The 22,376-nt window shown below is 42.8% G+C and overlaps 2 protein-coding genes across 6 annotated transcripts in view; one reads left to right on the top strand and one right to left on the bottom strand.

Moving 5' to 3' along the window:
* Window positions 1-16,821, top strand: part of myt1lb (myelin transcription factor 1-like, b) — a 91,384-nt gene extending 74,563 nt beyond the window's left edge. For 2 of the 5 annotated variants that reach the window (XM_048227578.1, XM_048227575.1), the window contains 11 exons: window positions 1,127-1,417; window positions 4,444-4,565; window positions 5,682-5,750; window positions 6,383-6,445; window positions 6,886-6,969; window positions 8,210-8,431; window positions 8,760-8,851; window positions 9,539-9,642; window positions 11,029-11,172; window positions 12,777-12,839; window positions 14,204-16,821. In XM_048227578.1, the coding sequence (XP_048083535.1) occupies window positions 1,127-1,417; window positions 4,444-4,565; window positions 5,682-5,750; window positions 6,383-6,445; window positions 6,886-6,969; window positions 8,210-8,431; window positions 8,760-8,851; window positions 9,539-9,642; window positions 11,029-11,172; window positions 12,777-12,839; window positions 14,204-14,344 (1,395 nt within the window). In that variant the 3' untranslated portion in view covers window positions 14,345-16,821. Of the gene's footprint in view, window positions 1-1,126; window positions 1,418-4,443; window positions 4,566-5,091; window positions 5,155-5,681; window positions 5,751-6,382; window positions 6,446-6,885; window positions 6,970-8,209; window positions 8,432-8,759; window positions 8,852-9,538; window positions 9,643-11,028; window positions 11,173-12,776; window positions 12,840-14,203 lie in introns of all 5 variants that reach the window. The other 3 variants (XM_048227574.1, XM_048227576.1, XM_048227577.1) reach the window with 3 other exon arrangements.
* Window positions 16,822-17,306: 485 nt separating this feature from the next.
* Window positions 17,307-20,154, bottom strand: LOC125312372. The gene is given in 2 exon segments (XM_048270880.1): window positions 17,307-18,119; window positions 18,121-20,154. Coding segments are annotated over 2 exon segments (2,847 nt in total).
* Window positions 20,155-22,376: the final 2,222 nt, after the last annotated feature.

Here is a 22,376-nt window from a genome sequence, read left to right as displayed (position 1 = left end):
ACCTACTAGTACACACACACACACACACACACACACACACACATACACAAACACACTCTCTGTCACTCTCTCTCTCTTGCTCTCACACACTCTTTCTATCTCGTTCACTCTCTCTCTCTCACACACACACACACACACACACACACACACACACACACACACACACACAGCCACCTCCTCTTTTGTCCACATGCATCACAATCAAGATGGAGCAGTTCCTCTGCAGTGCACTGGAATGCAGAGCAGGGACTGGGGCTCAATGAACTATTTCAAATTTCATTACTGACATGAACTGGGTCTTGCTCCTGGCCTGAGCACACATAACCAACAGTACCCTAGTTCAGCCTGACACAAGCCCTCAGCACTCTATGCAGTCTATGTGTTATGTATTGATGTGCGTGCAGAAATCTCTGTGGGAAATTGTGTCCTTGTGTCTGAACATCAGGTTTATAAGTATTTAGGTTTTAAGCCAAAGTTAAATTGTGTGTGTGCGTGTGTCTGTCTGTGTGTGTGTGTGTGTGTCTGGGGGGCCTTGGAGTGATGCGTCATGACAGGCTGCTTTAGTTGACTGTGCTTAAGATTACACTGTCACTGTCCCTTCAAACAATGTGCCATTTCCTATGTGTCAATGTAAGAGGAGATGTTAAGTCATGCTAGCAACTCATCACTGCAACATTTACTCATGTGTTCCACAGCCATGTCTTCAGTGCTTGTTGATATGTTTTCATGTATACAGTGTCAGTGGTGATAGATTTCAATCCACCTTCATGCATGCGTGCACAATTCAAGCATTTTGAACATACACACACACACACGCATATACGGTAAATACATATTCTTTAGCCCTTACTGAGATGGAACAGAGAGGAGGATAAAAGAGAGAGAGAGTGACAGATAGAGAGAGAAGAGAGGAAGACCTCTCACATCTCTCTCTTGCTCTCTTCCCCCCTATCCCTCCACTTGCTTCCCTCCCCTTCCCATGCCCCCATTCCTCTCTCTTTTATCTCTTTCACCCGCTATCATCTCTTTCTATCTCTTTCTTCTTGTCTATCTGTTTATCCTTCTATCCCTCCCACAATGCCTTCCCCCCATCCCTCCCTTCCTCCTCCCTCTCTCCCTGTGGTAGAACTTGGACTTAGAGTTGGATGAGAACGGCACGCTGGACCTGAGCGTGAGTAAGGCGGTGGCAGTGGCGCCGCACCACCAGCAGAGGGAGCCGCCGCCACCTCACGGCCAGCCGCCGCAGCTGTGCGAGCGGGAGGGCAGCTGTGCCGTGCTCACGCCGCTGGAGCCCATGTCGCCCCGCCGCCAGGCCCTGCTCAGCGGCCACTGCTACCCCCTGGGCCAGGCCGACTGCTGGGACCCGCACCTCGACTACGCCAAGATCAAATGCATCGACGAGGACGACCCCAAAGAGGTGCTGCCCCCGCCCGCCTGCCCCCTACAACCCCCCCACCACCACCCCACTGTCCCCTCCAGAGTCCTGCTGGAAAGACACACACACGTCCCCACACGCTGAGAGCTGCGTCAAGTTGGACAGAGCTCACATTCAAAAATATTGATGCACACACGCCGACCGTGCCCACGGAGATGGCCAGTGCTATACACACGGGCAAGTAACAATGGCCGAGACATTCTCGCAGTGCAATAAAGCGGGTATTAGAGGAGAGAGCTCTGAAATGAGCTGCCATGGCCATTGTTCTCTCTTGAGTGCATGTGTATTCAGGCAACTGCATGAATGCCCCACACAGTGATAAACACCTGAGAGATATGAGTCCTCTCCAAAGTGTGCAAGGAATACACAAAGGCATACATTTTAATGCGCAAAACGTGCCATACAAACATACAGAAACACACACACACACACACACACACACACACACACACACACACACACGGTCATGTGTCACTGAACATTTTTAAGCATGCAGCTCAACATCTGTCTCTTCTTTCCCTCTGTGCTTCATCCTGCATCGTTGTTGTTGTTGTGTTTAAAACATGTTCCGAGCCATTTCCCACTTCAATACATTACGCTCATCCATACTATATATATATATATGTCAGCAGTGCCTATAGATGTATGTGCTTGAGACAAAAAATTCATCTGTCAGATTCAGGAAGTGTTTTCAAGCTTACAACAGAATGTTTCTGGATTATTTATCACCTGAGTAGTGTGTTTTGACCAAGGGCTTTTTGTAGGAAAACATTTTTAGGGCATTTTTTATTTATGTTTGCCGTACACATTTCAGACTTCTTCTTTTTTCCTTTCTGTCCTTTCATTAAATTAATAGAATAGATAGTGGTGTAAAAACCGAGGGATGTTTTCTGTACTGGAATCAAATGTGTGTGTGGTGTGTGTGTGTGTGTGTGTGGTGTGTGTGTGTGTGTGTGTGTGTGTGTGTGTGTGTGCGTGTGTGCGCGCGTGCGTGCCTGTGTGCTTACTTGCGTGTGTGTGTGTGTGTTTTCACAGCGGCATGCAAGGTTCCTGTGATTGTGTGATTTGTGTGTATAATAGTGGTGGAGTAGGTGTGTGTGTATGAAAAGCATATTCTGCCATGATTGGTGTGGGTGTGCTTGTGTTGAGATTTGTATGTAGCAGAGTCCTCAGCATTCAGGTGATGGTGCAGTGCAGGAAACGGGAAGTGTAATATTCCAATTCATAAGAGATCAATTTGGCAAGGTCCTTCAGGACCATAACGGTAACATCCCAAAAAATGAGCTTGAAGCCAAGGCTGCAGTAAGACTGATTGTGTGATTTCACCAGACTGCCATCTAGTGGTCCATGTAAGAATGCGTTTTCTTTTTGTATGGCATGTCAAGGTCTGGATATGTTTTAATATTTTAATAATTGAATCTCTTATTTTCCATTTCATCCTTGCAAAGACTTTCTTTGCATATACTACAACAAAACTGCTTGATTCTTCGTTTGCATTGTTGCAACACCAACCTTCCAATGCTCACTTCAAAATTAGAAGCTACTATCTATATCCAAAGGCACAAAGGCGTTTACTTAAAAGATCCATGTGTCTGCTTAATATGCCAAAATCGACAGATTAATTCTCACTTCCTACCAGACGCCTGCGTTTCAAGGTGGTGGTGATTGATGGGTGCAGTTCGACAGCCAATTGAGGGTTTACTATTTGCATACAAATTGAGTGTGAAGCACAGCATTGTGCCATAAAGTGTGTGACTTTTTGATGATGTGTGAGAAAACCTGTCTCTGTGTGCTTGCGCGTATGTGTGTTTCGCCACCATGTGTTTAAAGGCTGATAATTTTCACTCTGAAGATCAGAGTTGAAATGCGACTGCGCTTAATGAAGACTCCCTTCTCCTCTTCCTCACCCCCTTCCCTCGTTGGCACTGAAAAGACTGAATCACTGACAGCAGGTTTCATCTTGCGAAAGGCTCGGAAAGATTCTGAAAAGACTCTGAAAAGATAGCTGCAGCAGCCGTGTGTGTATATGTGTGTGTGTGTGCGCGTGTGAGCGAGAGAGAGAGAAAGAGAGAAAGCACTATGTGAGGGGTGTATGCTTTGGTTGGAGTATTTGTATCAACTGGTTACATAGTGTAATAATTAGTACACATTTCTTTGCATTGTATGTAAATGCATATACATATCTTTACTCACTGCTGCATACATTAGATCGCATCTCAGTTCAATACTTCCCATTAGGCTTCACACATACAACCTTCAACACAAATGTTCTTCATGGCACATGCACACAGCATACCTGAAACACAGTCTGCCTCTCGCCATTGGTTTGAGCTGCTGGAGCTGGTTTATGTGGGGGTCCACGGCGTTAGAGGGCTCCAGTCTCTATTTGTGCCAGACTCCCTGGTTAGCGCCGGGCGCACGTCTGGCATGGGCTGAATGATGTGTCTGCGGGCACAGCCCCTGATCTCTGCTCTGCAGGGCCTTGGGCTCCAGGCCATCTGGACCACATCCCAGCAGCGCCTCCACCTCCACCAGCCACACACCTCACACACACCTCACACACACCTCACACACACGGCCCCTGAACCGAAGGGAAGGAGAGAAACCCACATTCTCATCAAATTCTAATAAACATGGTAAATCATATTAACGACTTAATCTGAGGCTGGGAAAGAATGTTAACATTATTTTTCCTCCTTTCTCTTTCTGTTTATTCCCCTTCTCTTTCTCTCTCTCATTTCTCTTTCTGTTTATTCCCCCTTCTCTTTCTCTCTCCTTTCTCTTTCTGCTTATTCCCCCCTTCTCTCTCTCATGCTGTCTTTCCTTCATATTTTTTGTTCCATCTGTCTTTTATGCTCGGACTCCGTCTCGATCCATCTCAATCTTTCATGGTCTTTCTTTCTTTCTTTGGTCCAATCCCCCCCCCTCCCTCGATCCCTCTGTGTCTGTCTATCGCCTTAAATGTCCATCCATCTCTGTCTCTCTCCCTCTCCTGCTGTCCACTGCAGCCTGATGACCTGGACCCCTTCCAGGACATTCTGGACGAGAGCCCCTATGCCGGCGATGTCAACCTCCCGAGTCCGAAGCCGAAGTTCGCCCCCTGCAAAGAAAGCAAAAAGGACCTGATAACGTAAGCAAGGAGGGAGGGTGTCACAGCCTGTCCTTCCTCCTCTTCCTCCTCTTCCTCCTACACCATGCCCCAACTCTCCCTCTTTCTTTTTTCCTCTTCCTCTGTTCATTTGTGCTCCGGTTCCTTTCTGTCGCACTGATTCAGTTGTCTCTGCCCGCAGCACTCTTGGCATGCTCTGTATGCTACATAATGTACTGGCAGCCTTCTCCTCATTTGAGCTAGGGCTCATCAGTTAGCATAGCTTTGGCTTCTGTGCTTATCTCCCCCTTTTTCTGATGCTTTATTGTAATAAAACATCATGCTCATTCAACCTGTTCATGTTGCAGCTGCTCACACCCGGAGGTGTCAAGACCAACAAACATGATACCTATAGGCGCAGATCTATACACTTTTTTTGCAGACAGTGAAGCTAAACTGGAAACAATGAAAAAAGAGAACTAATCAAAGAGGAGACTTTTTTCAGCCGTACTTACTCTTTCATTTCCTTTTGGGTTTTATTCTATCTATTGTTTGTTTCTGGAGACAGATGCCCAACACCAGGGTGTGATGGAAGTGGTCACGTGACCGGTAATTACGCCTCACATAGAAGGTGTGACATTTTCTCATGGTGGATTCAATATTTTCAATTTATTGTTTTCAGCTTACCTCAACTATGCTGTCGAACAAATAGCTAGAGTGCTTTTTCTATGTTAACCCTTTGAGTATGATGTTAGATAAGTAGTCACCGAGAGAATAAGCAACCAAACACACATCAAATGAATAAATCAGTACACTACGCTAACACACTCTTTGCATATAAATTGCAAATTGCTTTTGCATTGATTTGGGCCATGCTGTTTCACTGACAGAGCTGAACTCAAAACATCTAAACATTATTCAGAGGGTTAACTAATGTTTCAGATCTAATGACCCCCGCACGTTCACCATGGCTTTTTTACATTTACAGTCAATTCTCTGAATGGATGCATTCCTCTAGGAGTGTGTATGTGTGTTTGTGAGTATTGTGTGTGTGTGTGTGTTTGTATGTGCGTGTGTTTGTATGTATGTGTGTGTTTCAATCAATACGCCTACCCCTTATGCTTCCCACTAACATTCAGGATCTGGTATATTTTCCAGTCTTTCAGGTTGTCCTTTAGCTGACAAAAGCATTCGAAGCATGATGGCCACCAACTCACAAGAACTCAAGTAAGGCAAAACAAATACTTGCACTATTATTATAAAATTGTTTTATATATAAAAGGGCAGACATGCAATAAAGCATGATGCAGATTTCAACATAGTCCCAAAGCACAGCAGACTGTATGTTTGACAGCACATGTACAGAGACCACCTGATAAGATCATATTTGTCCTTGCCATCTCCTTTCAGCCTTGTAACAAATAGATATGGGAACTTATCAGGATTATTTGAACTCAGTCATATGAAAGACAAAATTGCATCCAAGAGATCTTTAAACTGAGTTTTATGTGATGTTCAAAGTTAAATGTTAATTAATGTGATTGTTTGTTTAAAAATGGAACATTGGGTACATTTCATAAGGTTGGATTGGTCTGATATTCTAAATGTAGTATGTTAATGAAAAACTAAGTTCAAGGCCATTCCCATCGTTTCTATGGCTGCAAACTTTCACCAAAGTCAGGTTTGTGATTGGTTCATGTAGCTGCAGCTGACAGCATGGTGGAAAAGAAGCAGTTCTCTCAGATTTAGAGCACTGAACACCATGGGTGGAGGTGTTGGGTTGGGCTGGGGTCTGTCGACCTGTGGACTAAGATGTGTCCTTCAGCCTGGACACTAACTGAATGTCCCTCTGTCCCCAGGTGCCCGACTCCGGGCTGCGATGGCTCGGGACATATTACTGGGAACTACGCCTCCCACAGAAGGTAACACATGTCCCTCATCAATCATGTCACTAGTGGAGCCAGCCCACCCCACACCCTTTTCAAGGGTACCTGAAGGGAGGGAGCCTGGATGATTGTATTACACATTGTGTGCAGATATTGTTTAATGAAACTCAATGAGCACCCTGCTGCTGTTTGATTTGATTTAGGTGATTAGGTAGAGTAAAAAAAAAAAAACACGTTTGAGCATGTAATTATTATTAATCAGCACTACCAGATGATGTAGTGCAAAAGCTATTACTTCTTTTCTCAGTAACAGAATTAGTGAATTAACCCTCCAGGGGCTTGTAGCGCAACTACAAGTATCCAAGCAGGACACAAGCTTGTTTGGGTCCCACAAGGATAAATATGTCCCCCTCAGCAGTATGAATATTCATCCATTGTGAGAAGCAGAGAATAAACAGTGATGTTTGTCTCATCAGTCTATCGGGATGTCCCAGGGCACGGAAGAGTGGCATTAAGATAACACACAGCAAAGAAGACAAAGAGGACCAGGAACCAATCAGGTACATCAATCTGGGCCAGACAAACCAATAAACTCATAAAAGTATCCATGCTCGGGGGCTAAACCAAATCTATCTGCAATTCATTTGGCTTATCTGCCCCCCTGTGCCAAGAGTAACCCTCTGTGGTAAGTGCAAGTGATTACAGGGGAAATCAAATCAAGCACATCAAGCCTCAGACTGGCCTCATCACCTCATCGCGAGACATCTCTAAACTAGCAAGCAAAAATGAGAGGCGATGATCTTGGCACGCTTCTCTGCTTGTAGCTACAGAGAAACCATGTCCTGCTGTAGTAGTTCCAGAACTCTATTGGATATTAAATTGATTTCTCATCAAGTTCACTGTTATTTTAAGACAGGAATATTTTGCTATACTGGAAATATATATCTGAGACCAGGGTACAGTATTCAAAACGCATGGGGAAAGTAGTTTTGTATAACATGGGGTTGCCACTTCTGTATTGATGCAATCTGGCAAGTTTCCTCCACCAGACTTGTCTCATACACCCCACTATTCCCATCGATTGGACTGCAGCACTAGGGGGAGAAAATCAACATAGTGCTTGGTTTTACAACACAGACGCACACACAGACACACACACACACATACACACAGACACATAGACACACACACACACACACACAGACACTCACACGTAAACAGCAGCCCCACTGAGCACTGATAGACTCAAGCAATTGCTACATCTAACCATTGTTCTCTAAGGCCTGCCAATGTCAGAGGCAATTTAACGGCAGGTAGTGTAATCAACCGCAGACTCGGTTTAAAAAAAGACATTAGGGCATTTTTGTACAAAGAAAATCTCTTGACAAAAGCAGAGTAGTAAGGTGTTGTGTGGAAAGTGGTCACTCCTGCCATTTGTTTTGATTTATCTCGCTACAGCCATTTTACCTACTTCTGGAAGTCTTCAGGGGGAGGGGTTGACCTTTGACTTAACTCACATGAGTAGAAGGGTGCCTTTCCCCCACCCTGGTTCCTGTGCTCCAAGTTCCAAGTGTTCAAAGCTTTGTGAGAAAATGAGATATGCACTAAGCCACAGGGTGTGAAGTGAACATAACGGCATTGCGAGCCTTCTAGCTAATGAGAATCCAACCATGCTGATACAACTCAGACTCACGTCGGGTAATATTATCACAATAATGATCAAGATAATGGTAATGGTGACAACGATTATACGGATCATAATGTGCTGTTTTGGTGACAACTATCTCTTCTTTGCTGCAGGTGTCCGGTACCTGGTTGTGATGGGCAGGGTCACGTGACGGGGAAGTATGCGTCGCACCGCAGCGCTTCGGGATGCCCGCTGGCCGCCAAGCGGCAGAAGGACGGCTACATGAACGGCTCGCAGTTCACGTGGAAGGCCGGGAAGACGGACGGCATGTCCTGTCCCACCCCTGGTTGTGACGGCTCGGGGCACGTGAGCGGCAGCTTCCTGACACACCGCAGGTGGGCCTCACCACTCCGCCAATAGGGCGACAGAGCCTGCATCTCACGTTTAAATCTAACAAAAGGTCATATTAAGTTTTGAGTTTTGAGTTTTGAGTTTTGCAAAATAATGAAAGCTCTACAACAGTACCGCAATCACCCTTAAACACCCTTAAACATTAACAATGTGATTCAGCATGTAATTTAGCAACAATGTGATTAACATTACTTTAGATTAATAGAACATCTAGATTCAAAAATGTGTCATTGGCATGGTACAGTATTTCACAGTTTACGTCTGTCTTTTTTACTTTCCTCTGTTTCCCCCCAACTGTCTCCCTCTGTCCAGTCTGTCGGGATGTCCCCGCGCCACGTCGGCCATGAAGAAAGCCAGACTGTCAGGGGTGGAGATGTTAACGCTAAAGCAGCGGCCCAGCAACGGTACTGTCCACTGCGTCCATACCTCATTACTAGTGTTGAGTGTGGGACGCTCATCAGCAGCATGCATGCATATATAACAGGGCCAATCACGGGCTCCTGTGCCTAATGGTGTCAGCCATGCGTTGACATAGATAATGGCGCCAGTCTAGAGCAACTTCCCAATCAAGGACCGGCATACATTATGGAACAGTTAGTCAGTCCAAAACAATGGAGCCCTGATTGCTTGGTTATCATCACTGGCTTGCAATCAGGCTCATAATTAGCCCTTATGGGAGCTTACAAGTCTACCATCTAGGCTAGCCATCTTTTAGGGGGCTATTCTCACCCCTCAAAGGGAGAAATGGACAAGGTGCTATAAGGCTATTCTAACATTAAATACACCAGTCCAATACAAGTTGAAAAGGGTTGTTGATAGTCATGCATGATTAGTAAACTAGTGCCTATGATTGCAGAGGGAGATGTATGATTGCATGTGCTCATGAGTAGCTACTGTGTATTCATAGGTATCTCAATCACTGATGAAGACAAAGTGCCAAGAGAATCATTAACATCAACAGAACAATTCACAATCCTTTAACCATTCAAAATGTCATATTACATGTCATAACAACTTCAGTTCCACTGTTTCATTTGAAGGGGCCATTTTTAACTGTGCATTGTTTGTTTTCTTGTGTGTTTTTGTTGTAGGACTAGAGAATGATGAAGAGATAAAACAGCTGGATGAAGAAATCAAAGATTTAAGTGAATCTAATTCACAGGTGGAGGCAGATATGATCAAACTCCGAACACAGGTAAAGGCACTGCCACTCTGTAACTTGGGAATGGGAGAGAGTTTGCAAGTGGTTGCTTGAAGCTTTTAATGAATATATGAAAATGCTTTCCCATCTCTCACTTTAGAATTGAATAATGAAAACCTTTTAAAATTGATATGGAAACATATGTTTTGTTTGTGCCAACCATTCATCAAATGTCTGTTGGTCTGAATGGGTTATTTTTTTTTTTCTAATTTTCAGTTAATTCTGAGAGGTTTAATCAACTATCAATCACTGTTTGTAAAATATTACTGAAGGATATTTTGTTCATTATGAGGATATGTAACAGCCCTACTCCACAGATATGACCAGTGGCATTGATAGAATGTTTTTTTGTGTTTGTGTACTAGCTGTTGTCAGGTTAGCATTGATACATGAACCTTTTACTATACTTTTAGTGTGTTAGTAGCCCCCTTTAACTCTTACACAAAACAATGTTAAATGAAGTCAGGAGTTCCTGCATTCTAATACATGTCTATACACATGGCAAGATGGGGTTGCCATCGAAGGAGAGGCTAATGTGGGATTTTGCATAGCTATTGTTAATTCAGTAGGTACATTTTCAACCTGCTCTGAAGCTAGCTTCTGCTCTAGGTATGGTAAAGTGGGGCATTCCTAATTATAATGCAGACTCTATCATGCTCCCCCTCTGTAACCGAGGGACTGTGGAGTGTCCCTGTGGTGCTGTACAGCAACACTTTGAGTGAGCACTGACAAAAAACTAGAGCCTCACATGGCACCCCCTAGAGCAAACCACCCCCCCCCAAACACACACACATACACACACATACACACACATTGTTTCTCAAAGACGTTTGAAATGGAATGAAGCTGAGTTGAGACAGCAAGTGTCTTTTTGTCTGTGCATCTCAATGTGTTTGTGTGTGTGTGTGTGTGTGTGCATGCTCTATGTGTATCTGTGCCTGAGAAACCATCTGTGGTCCACGCACACAGCGTAACAGTTTTGATATCAGTTCAGTGCGCTGTGAGACAGAGGCAAATCAATGACTCACAAGAGCTCCTTAGATATGCCAGCCGGAGCCAGCCAAGCACAGAGGAGAAGTAGTTAAAACTAGACAGACCAGACGTCTCTTGTGTCTGCTCAGCAGTACACTTCTCCAAGTCTGCCTTCTCTTTGGTAGAGTTAAACTACAACCCATTTGGATGCATTTGTACCAGGCATTAATGCTGACTTGGCAGTGTGTATCAGCTAGCATTTTGGAGCTTGGTGTGTGTGTGTCCTTTGCTTGGTTGTTGTTCTCACTTGTGCAGCCCGAGATGGAGCTAGCCAGGTGGTATATGAGCAGCAGATGCATTTTTCCAAATAGGTAACCACTTTCTCATGATCTGGCCTCCCCTTTCTAGATTACCACAATGGAGACTAATCTGAAGTCGATAGAGGAAGAAAACAAGGTGATTGAACAGCAAAATGAATCTCTCCTGCATGAGCTGGCCAACCTGAGCCAGTCACTGATTAACAGTTTAGCTAATATCCAGCTCCCTGATATGGTAAGGGCCACCAACAAAGAGCGCAAAGCGGGCAAGTTTATAACAAAAACAGCACATGGCTTGTTATTTAGGAATTCCTTTATTTTTCGATAATTTGATGCTTAATCACTAGTACAGTACCCAGGGCCCTAGTTGCATGCGGAAATCGGTTTTCAGCAAAGCAATTTAGGAAGCTGGAGGAGAGAGATTTAGAATGTTACCTTAGCGTCAAATCACACAATATGGTGAAGAGATGCTGATAGGAAAGGACTGATCCACAGCTGTGATCAGATCCAGTTTCAGCTTATGAAAACTGCTGTACCAAAGCTGAGATCTGTCCAATTAGTCACCGTCATGACTGACACTTTTCTTTTCAAATCAGGTCCTCTAGACTCACCATGCAGGTTTAGCTCTGCATGTGTGACTGTAAATTAAGCATTTTTATGAATTTGCTGATTAACATTAGATCCAAACTTTCCTGACCCCACACCGTTTTTGTTTTGCAGTAATATTCCCTCTAACTTGCCAATGAAATATTTCCTCTTCTCTTCATCATTTTGTTCATGGCCATGAAATTATTAACTGTAGAAAGAAAAGGCAGTGCAAAATAGGAAAAGTCATTTACTGACATTATTAGATTCAATTATTGGCAAAACACATGCCATTTTATGTAATGTTTCAAAATGTTAACTTACTTAATGTAGGAGTTTACAGGGCATTAATAAAACAGCTTTTTTCCATAAAACATTCCTTTTATTTACTTCACATGTAGAATGAGTCATATTTTAAGTATTTTAAATGTTTAAAGCATAATTTACATACATATGGACATGGCAATAGGATGTATGTGTAAAGAGGGATAGTGTGTATTTCCTCTCAGTTCATTTAAATAATGTATAGTTTCTATACACCATTTTCCTTGATAATCATTGAATTCAAAATAAAAGTTTGTGTTCATTATAAGATAGATAAAATGTGTGTTTGAGTGTTTGCTGTCACTGGTTCAGTTTCTAACGATACATCCCTCTAACATATTCATCTTGATTGGCATGAGCAGATGTCCCATGCAATTGTATCCTCATCTATTTTCAATAACCTCAACAAAATAAGAACTGCAGGTCTTTGAAGACCCAGGATCTTTGAATGACTTTCTTCACAAAAATATCAAACTTCAAGTTATCTTCTAACTTTGCTTGATCCCAATTTAACAATAGCAGTTCCAGAGCTGGATTCAATATTAGGTCTCACAATACATTCATACACATCTTTATCTCCTCTCTGTCTTGCCGATTTTATTTAAAAGTGATTTGTGAACTTGCATACTGCTTTTTGCCACAATATGTTTGTTGTGCAACATTGCCCCCTAGTGTTGACATGTACGAAAGACTATATTGAAAGCCCCTTAACATGTACTGGTTGCTTTATGCCTTTGACAAATGATTTGGGATCAGTTCCACATTTTACCCTCAATGGCTATCATTACAAGGGTATAAAGAAGGTACAATGAGCTGCTCCGAATTCTATTTGGAAATGCATAATAAATGGCCAACCCCTTTTTCAAAATGTGAATTATGTTTTGACACAGCAGGCTAATAGAACTCTTGTTTTACACCTTTCCCCCCTAGAAACCGCTGCAACACAAAGAGGCACCCATTAGAAATAACAGCTGCTTACAGTTGCACCAGAGAGTAAGAGAACAATTTTCAACATCTAATTTTCACATCATCTAACTGTCATCTCTTGTATTCTTATTTTCTTATTCTCAATCCTCCTGTCCCCTGCTCAAATGTAAACACATACTAGTGGGCTTGGCCCTCTGGTTTCTGAGACTGTTTTCTGGGGCATGTGCACATGAAGACATTATACTGTATGTTATTAAGAATCATTACTCAGATCTAAATTGACTTTTTGCTTGTTGTGATCTGTTTTTATGTTAAAATGATGTCAGAAGGCCAGAATGATGCTCTAACCATCAAACAATGTTAGAATTATTAGTTCTGTATGGCATTCAAGGTTATTACTTTTAGAAAAAAAAAAAAATTTTAAAATCTTCTAAAACTGACCATGCTCAAGATGTCTTACACATGCTAAACATGTAAGGCTTGGAGTTTGGGCAGCAAATATTTTTTGTCACATATAATCACAGATCAACTGATATCATTTTCATTTTCCTCTGGTTGATCCTGTTATATTAACCTCATTTTCATTCATCCAAACATGTTCTGATGGAAAAAGCTTGTTTCAAATTATTTTTACTTCACAATTGACAATCTTCAACAATTTTTGGGTGGTATGGGTAGGTTATAACATCATTATATCACTCTTGAGTCACCAACTCTTTGTTATGAGTGGAAGGGATCCACTCAGATGCATATGTATCTATATGAAATGGAAACCACCACTCCACAGAATGGAACAATCACTATCTCAAACTCTCAAATCTCAAAACTAATGTAACTCTAATGTACTAGCAAATGCTAATGCTAATGAACTTACAATTAATCAGGGTCACTGCTGGCCAGTGGGGTGCCTAAGCGGCACTGCTTTCTTCTGTCATTATGTGTTTGTATAGTCGTTGCTGATTAATGACTAAAGAACCATTCTTGTGTAAGGATAGTTACTTTTTTCTCAGTATATTTACACAAATTGATACAGTATGGCAGAAAGTTATGGTGTGTTTTGTTCTGTTTTGAAAGTGACCTTCAGTGTTGGATAACCATTCTTAGGGTCAGTTTCATTGCATGTTGTTTGAAGTTGAATCATCACCTTCTTAAAATAATGGCATAAGACATTTTTTCCAGTTTTATCAGAAAACACAAAAAAAAGTTACACATTTAAATGATGATTTAATTTTAACCCCATTTAATTGAAAAAATTTGTGCCACTTGTGCCATAATTTTTTTTATTGTCATTAGAGTAAGTGACTCCATTTACCCTCTGATAATAGATTTAAAAATATATACCTCATGATTACAGTTTTGTTTAATATGGAGTTGTTTTGTATTTCTACAAATCTCATTTACCTTTGTCCATTTTTCTCAATACTTCACAGGAGCCAATCAGCGAGCAAAACTTTGATGCGTATGTGACAACACTGACAGATATGTACACAAATCAAGATCAATACCAGAGTCCAGAAAATAAAGCCCTGTTGGAAAATATCAAGCAAGCGGTACAAGGAATACAAGTGTAGCCACCCATCAAGTGGAAGGCATGTTCTCATAAAAAAGTTGAGGAAAAGACACTAACAAAACAAAACAAAAGAAAAACAACAAAAAAGTCAAACAGGATGCCTCATGGTTTGTTGCTGTAATTTTACCAGACAGTGTTAAATATTCATTTCAGTTCTTTTAAAAGAAAAGATAAGTGTTATGCTTTCAAAACATCATATTTTTTTCTTTCTTGTCTTGCTTTCAATGATAATAGTTACTGGCAGACTAGTTTTTGAACAAAAAAAAACAAAAAAACATTCACATTTTGTACGTTTTCATATGAGCTAACATAGTGTGATGTAATGTTTTTAGCCGCTCATGTATGCACATTTTTAGTGTATATTTCGGAACAGTAAGGCAAATCATATCAGACATAGGTACTTTTTAATGCTAGCTGACAGAGTGGCATAAGCTGAGGAGGTTACCTTGACCTTGATGATGAAAATTAAAATATATCTATATATCACTGAGGACATACAAGGAGGTAGCTACTTTTTAAATTTGTTTCTCCTCATCCGATGATTTAATGGAATTTTCAATGAGATTTTTGTGTGTATGTGTCCAAGCAAGACTTGGTTGTAAATTGCTTTATTTTTTAACAATGCTTGAAAACTCTTTTGTCTTTTGTTAAAAAAAATATATAAATTTGGTGGCGGCGAGTGGGGGCACTTCAAAAAGATGTTGGAAATGAGCATCGAAAAGAAACTGACTTGATGTATGAATGTTACAGTTTTATTGTAAACATCATGACACGGAAACCCAATGGTGAAAATCCCATTATCTAGTAAGGACTATTCTCTTCAGTAGAAAAAAACATCTTTATTTTGCTTTAGTAGATAGCCATTATCACTCAATCAGCAACAAGGTGATGGCAATTTAGACTCCAAGCATCATCCTAGCATGAACTTTTACTTATGTTTAATTTTCAAAATGGCAGTAGTAGTTAGAATCGGGCAGCGTCTCAGCAATATTAAATCACATGTTTATAGATATGGGATGCAATCTACATGGAAAACAGTTTGGGTATATGCAATTTCTTGTTTGTAAACATAGTGGGAGAACTGATAAATCTTTTTACTATATGTAAAATATTAATTTTTATATAAATCTTTTAATACAAAAAATGTTTTAGAAAAGGGAGGGATACAAACATTCAGTTTAAAAGGTGAGAGGTAAATTGTTCTTTCTGAGTTCCTCTTTCTTTTATGTACAATTTTGCACAGGGACACCTTCGTTTCCATGTTTTGATGTTTTTACAGAAACTTAAGCAGTACTTGAGAGCCTAAATCGAGACACAAGGTTTTTGTAAAGAATATATATGTAGAGAATGAGAGCGGGACTTACAGGGTCATTGTCCCCACTTATGTGCCAGTAGACTATTTGCACTTGTCCTAAAGATATATCCTAATAAGCGGCGCTGTGCAATTTCCATGTGTCTCTTGGCACGCGATTGGAAGAAAAAAAAACTGCAAGGAGTATCAACAGTATCATGGAGGGAGACTACAGGGATTTCCAATCAAAATAACGCCGATACTGATAACAGTAATATTATCAATTAGATGACAATTATATAATTTCATTTTGGTATGTTATATGATTATTGAATATCCCCAACTGCACTTTATATCTAATCACTGTACAAAATGGTCAAATAATCAATGAAAAGGTATTAAAGATGGAAAATCTCTTTTTATTTGCCAGTAGACTAAAATCTTAAACACACTCTGTAGTTAATCTTTGGGGTGATGCAGTTCTAGGTCTGTGGGCGCCCCCTCCCCAATTTCTGTTGTGCTATTAGTTGTTAGCGACCATGTTAAAAATTTGCCTTTTTCGAGAGCTAATGCAAAGGTGCTTGTCGTTCACCTGATCTCATGTATTGTACTTTATGTCCTCTTTTAGGACTCCATCCTCCATAGCTGCATATGCCTTCCTCCACAGCATTGTGTCTGAAGCTTTTTGCCAATATAGTAATGCTTTCAGTAGAGTAATAGCTAGTATCAGTTTTTTAATTATCATCAGTACAATGGAAAGGGATTTTAAGCACAAACCTGCTGCTCATCTACTGTTGGTACATAATATCAAATTTAAAAAAGATATCTGTGACTATTTACATAGGGAACACAAAAAGGTATCACATATTAGAATGCTGAAATTTCATATAAATTATTGTGAATTCATCAGAGTTTATTTATTCTAACTTGTTCATTTGGAGGTTAATTTAAGTACTCATTAACAAGACAGGATTTTGTATAAACTATTGTGCTCTCCGTGGAACTGAAGTTTAATTTATTTTTGTACTACACAGCATGGATTTGTTGACATTTTAATTTTGCTATAAATGTGTGAGATCACAAGTTGCTGTGATATTTCATTTTTAAATTGTGAAATTTGTACAATTTTTGTCATGCTGGATGTTGACACATCTTACTCTGAATAAAGAAATATTGTGTTGCCACAAGTTTGCTATGTTGATGTTTGTCCACTCTTATCTTATGGATGGTCTTATGATCTTATGGACACATCAGAGATTCCACAGTTCCATAGAAACCTTCCAAAGACTATTTCCATCGCTACTTTATCTGAGAAATGGAATAAGAAATGTGTATGCACATTTGTGTGTGCAACAAAACTAACCCCATACTAGGAAATTTACAGGAACCACAAAAAAGGTTCTGTTTGAGGACACAATGGTGGTTCTGCCCATAGATATTATAATATAATATTAGAATATCTATGGTTCTCCGTGGCCTGGTTGGGGGTTCTGTCAACAGCTGCAAGATTGGTCATTACAACACTGCTAAAACAAATTCAATGGTGACCAAAGACTGAAATTGTACTAAAAACCTGAATAATTTTTTATTTTTATTTTTTGAAAGATACATCTTGCTGATGCGCTGGGACACATCATTAGTGATGTAACCTGGGGTCACTGGGTGTTTCGGGTCATTCAACATCAGACACCCTCGCCCAGGCGACCCGACCGGAGTTCCACGGATCAGCCCTCTTGATCCAAAGCCATCTTGTGGCTCTTTCTGCGGCTTCAGTTGCAGATCTGATGGCCATCCTCTTTGCCTCACCGGTGGGGCCCAGCATGGTGAGGACTTTGCAGAGGGACCGCCCTGCAAATCCTCGGCATCCCACCTCTAGGGATTCACAGTAAGTCCTCCAGCCTTGGCTCCTACACTCCTCCACCAGCTCCTGGTCCTTGGCACGCTTCCGCTCATTAGCCTCCTCCATGCGTTCTTCCCAGGGCACTGTCAGTTCCAGAATGATCAATTGTTTGGTGGAATCAGAAACAATGATCATATCTGGTCGGAGCCGTGTTGTTGTTATTCTTGCTGGGATCTTCAGCTGTTTGCCCAGGTCCACTTCTAGCTGCCAGTCTGTGGCGGTAGTGAGGAGACCTGACCTGGCCCTCGCTTGGATAGTGGGCTTCTCTCCAGCTCTGTGGAATCTGATTGACTGAGGCTTGCTGTGGTTCTTGGTGGTAGAAATGGCCTTGGCTATACTCTCAGCAACCGCCTTCAGCACCTGGTCGTGGCGCCAGCGGTAGCGCCTCTCTCCAAGGGCTTTAGGGCAGCTACTGAAGAGGTGTTCCAGGGATCCCCTTCCTGGACACTGGAGGCAGGATGGTGTCTCTGCTTTGCCCCAGACATGGAGGTTGGATGGACTGGGCAGGACATCATAAACAGCTTGGACTAGGAACCTGATGTTAAGGGAGTCTGCTCTCCAGATGTTGGGCCAGGTGATCTTCCTGCTGCAGAACATTCTCCCATTTAGTCCAAGCTCCCTGTTGTCCCATACCCACCATCCTGCTGGCTCGTTCTTCCTCCACGCCTGCCCGCACTTCCTGCTGGATGAGATGTTGCCGCTGTTTTCCCTGGGCCTTGTCCACCCTGGTTGATAGGAAATAGCCAATACCTGCGCGTCCTGAGGCTATGGACCCCACCAGTACCTTCTGCCTCAGTCGCGACTCTGCCACTTCCAGAGCCTCGACTGCCCTCCATTTCCGGCCTGTTCGCACCTGGATGCCAGCCGATGCCACCTTTTCATCCCTGGATTCCCTGTACTGCAGGGCTTCTCGAGTTCTAGTCACCATGAACTCTTCAGTGAGTCCACTGAATGGAAGCTTCAAGGTGTTGCTACTGCCGTACAGGGCAGCACTGCTCAGACTTCGGGGTAGGCCAAGCCATCTTCGTAAGTGGCTGCTGATCTTTCTCTCCATGGCCTCTACAGTTGTAATGGGTACTGCGTATACTAGCAGAGGCCACAGGATGCGGGGCAGGATGGAATGCTGGTAAATCCAGGCCTTGAATCTCCCTGGCAAGCCAGATCTGTCGACGCATCTCAACCAGCCCTCAAGCTCCTTGCTGCAATCAAAGAACTTTCCAAGACTCTTGACTGGCTGTTCGGTAATGGACGGGATGGTGGCTCCAGCCAGAGAGCAGGGGTACCTGTCTGTCACCTTTCCCTTCTTGAGCACCAGACATCTTGATTTTACTGGCTTAAAGCTCATCCTTGCCCATGTGATGAGCTTCTCTAGCCCTTGCAGAATCCATCTGCAGCCCGGGACAGATGTGGTGGTGACAGTCAGGTCGTCCATGAACGCTCTTATAGGGGGCTGGCGTACTCCAGATTTTGTCAGGGGTCCCCTGCACTCCACCTCTGCTGACTTGACGATCATGTTCATGGCGAGTGCGAACAGGATGACTGAGATTGTGCAGCCTGTTATTATGCCCTTCTCAAGTCGATGCCAGTCCGATGTGCCCGATCCGGCGGTGACTCTTAGCCTGAAGTTGCTGTAATAATCCAGGATAAGTTCTATGACTTTTTTGGGAACGTGATGTTGCAGCAGGGCAACTTCAACAAGCTTGTGAGGTATGGAGCCGTACGCATTGGCCAGGTCCAGCCACAGTATGGTCAAGTCTCCTTTCCCTTCACAAGCCTCTCTGATGAGTTGCGTTACCACTCCTGTATGTTCCAGGCATCCAGGCACTCCAGGAATCCCACCCTTCTGAACAGAGGTGTCAATATAACTGTTCTTCAGAAGGAACTCAGTTAGTCGTCGTGACAAGACGCTTAGCAACGAGATCGTCCTAAACTGACTGATGTCCTTTGAGTCCTCTTCCTTCGGGATCCACACACCCTCTGCACATCTCCATTGGCCTGCCACTTGTCCCCTGCGCCAAATCACCCTCAACAGCTTCCGCAGATGTCGCAGTAGTTGTGGACAGCGTTTGTACACAGTGTATGGAACACTGCTGGGGCCTGGGGCTGATGCTGATCTGGCTCCCTTCACAACCTCCTGTATTTCAGCTCAGCTGGGCTCCCTCATCACAAACTCCACTGTTGGTGCTTGCGGGCTAATGAGGGTCCTCTGTGGTCCAAGCTCCTGGTCTCTCTCTGGGTCACTGAGGGTGTTGTGCAGAAAGGTGTTTGCCTCTGCCATTGAGCACCTGAGGTTGCCACTCCGTTTGTCAGGCAGCTTCTTAGTGAAGGTGAAGGGGTTGGAGATGAACGCAGCACGCTTCCTTGCTCTCTCCTTTCTTCGTCTTCGGTGCCCTTCTGCACGTCGCAGCGTCATGAGCTTTTTCCTCAGAATATTGCGCAGCTCTGCCAAGGGTTGTTTCTCCTCTTCACCTGCCACCTTGTACTGCTTCTTGAGGCTCCGTTCATGGCGCAGTTTGTGTATCTGAGTCGCCCGGCGGTTCAGTGTGAATTTGGTCCTGGGGTTCTTGCTCTCACTGAGGCCAAACCTCTCTGCTGCGTAGCTAACTATGATGGATGTCATAGTCTCGAGGAGTCTGTCCACTTCTCCATTGGCGGTGGTTTCCAAAATCTGGCTTACGTCTGTATCAAACTGTGCCCATGTTGCCTGGCTGTTAGATGAAGGCCACTTGATCTGCTTCTGATGGAATGACCTGCAGGGGTTCAGAGGCTGAACTGCTTGGAGGGGCTGGGCACTGTGGGGTGCTTCCTGGCCGGGACCAGGTCCTGTGCGTTGCAGTATGTTCCCCTGGTCCCTACATTTCATCCTGGCAAGATGTATCTTGAGGCCACGTGAGTTCTTACACACTTTTCCGCAGATGCATTGTGCATTCGTAATCGAGTTTCCATTGCCATGTGTCGATGCCGTGTGGTCTGTCCGGGTGGGGCTCTCATTCTCCCCCCCTCTCGGGCTCCCCTGGGGGTATATCTCAGAAGGCTTTTTCGTAGCAGAATTGGGCTTCTCCCTCACGGGAGACACAGGTTAGGGTGCTAACCCTCCCTGCCCCGGTTGCCGTCTTTCCGAGCTGTCAACTGTCTCTCCAGTTGTCACCAGACTGTTCCTGAGTGTCACTGGCCTGGTTGGGGGTTCTGTCAACAGCTGCAAGATTGGTCATTACAACACTGCTAAAACAAATTCAATGGTGACCAAAGACTGAAATTGTACTAAAACCTGAATAAAAACTATATTTTTGTGTTCTTTAAAACTGTACATATCTCCTGTAATTTCTAGTATGATTTAATTAAATAGCCTATATGGTCCTTACGTCATTTCTAAAGCAAAATAAGTAAGACAGGGGTCGCCAACCTTTTTTCTTTCAAGAGCTACTTTGACTAAATGAACATGGCCGAGAGTTACAAATGTTTTATAGGCTATTAATAGTAGCATGTATTCACATAGCTGATCTTCACCCAAAACAGCTGAATAAGTTTTGCATGAGTTTTAATGCTCCTTTCAATTCCTTTACCTTCTGACTGTCTTTGTAGATTGTGAATTTGATTTGATAGGAATTTTATCAGGTTTACCAAAACAGGTGGGGAGCTGCATGGTATAGCTCGCGAGCTACCTGACCCTTGCCCTAGACTTTTGCACAGTGCTGTTTAAGTAATGAGATAATTCCAATGGATCCTCAATCAACGCTGACAAAGCCAGTGTAGTGTGGCCTCAGTTTGGTACCTTGTCAAAAAGTAAATAGGGGACCGAGGCCAGCACATAGGGCTAGCAGCACATCTACTCAGAGCAATCATGTTTGTAGTGCAGTTCCAACTCAGCTTCAGCAGGGGGGCAGCATGGTACCACCGGAGCGCTAGAAGAGTGTAGGCCTCCTGGGGGAACATGCAAGACACACAGGGACACTAAATAGTGAAATTATTTTGACAGACTATCATGAAGGTTCCAAGAGCATTACTTGGCTCTGTCTAACATATTCTGAACAAGGGAAGTAACAGCAACTGCAATGAATGTAGCTTACTTTCCACAGACAAATAATAAAACAGATCTATGTCTTTCCCTTACATTAACAAAATTACAGTTATGGGACAAAACAAATCGTTATACTGCAGTTTGTCTAGCATATTGCAGTACAATAAAATCTCCACGTCCAAAATATTGCATTTTTGCAGTAAAGTGCAGAGCAGTGCTATGAGTTTGAGGTTTATTAATAGAATAAACCCCTTGTGTGGTAATGTAGGCTAGTGCGATTCAGTTTTGTCATGTTGCATCTTTTCCATGTGAACTGCAAAATCCTCCAAAACAGCAGTTTTGACACTTGAAGTTGCAGTGCAGTTATTTTTTTCAAGAAATCTTAAGATGTTAACAGGCTGGCCAAAGCTAGGCTACAATAAGTTGAGGAGTCTTTGTACTAAACCACATTGTTAAGAGTTTCACTGCAAAGAAACTTTTCATTTGAGTGTGAAGACTAGTTTGAGGAAGACATAACTTAGGCTACCTATTAGGCCTACTCTATTCTTTTACTAGGCCTATAGGCTACTTTTCTGTAGGTACTAATGTATTACTAGATTCCAAAACATGAAACCTTAACTTTAAATGTATTACTAGGTTGCAAACAAATTAAGCGTCATGAACTCAACTGTTGCTTTCTTACGTTTGTTTTCGAGCCATGTTTGCACGACCCATCCATGAAGCAACAGACCAAAACAATTTTTATGATCTGTGATAGATGGTAGGATGGGCTTTGGGTCTTAATGTTTGTCAAAGGAGTTCCTGATTGGCTTCTACCCGTCTCA

This window comes from Alosa alosa, chromosome 19 (genome assembly GCF_017589495.1).
Source record: "Alosa alosa isolate M-15738 ecotype Scorff River chromosome 19, AALO_Geno_1.1, whole genome shotgun sequence".
In the NCBI taxonomy this organism is placed as follows: Eukaryota; Metazoa; Chordata; class Actinopteri; order Clupeiformes; family Clupeidae; genus Alosa; species Alosa alosa.
Note: the sequence above shows the minus strand (reverse complement) of the source record. Positions and strands in the feature narration are given on the sequence as shown.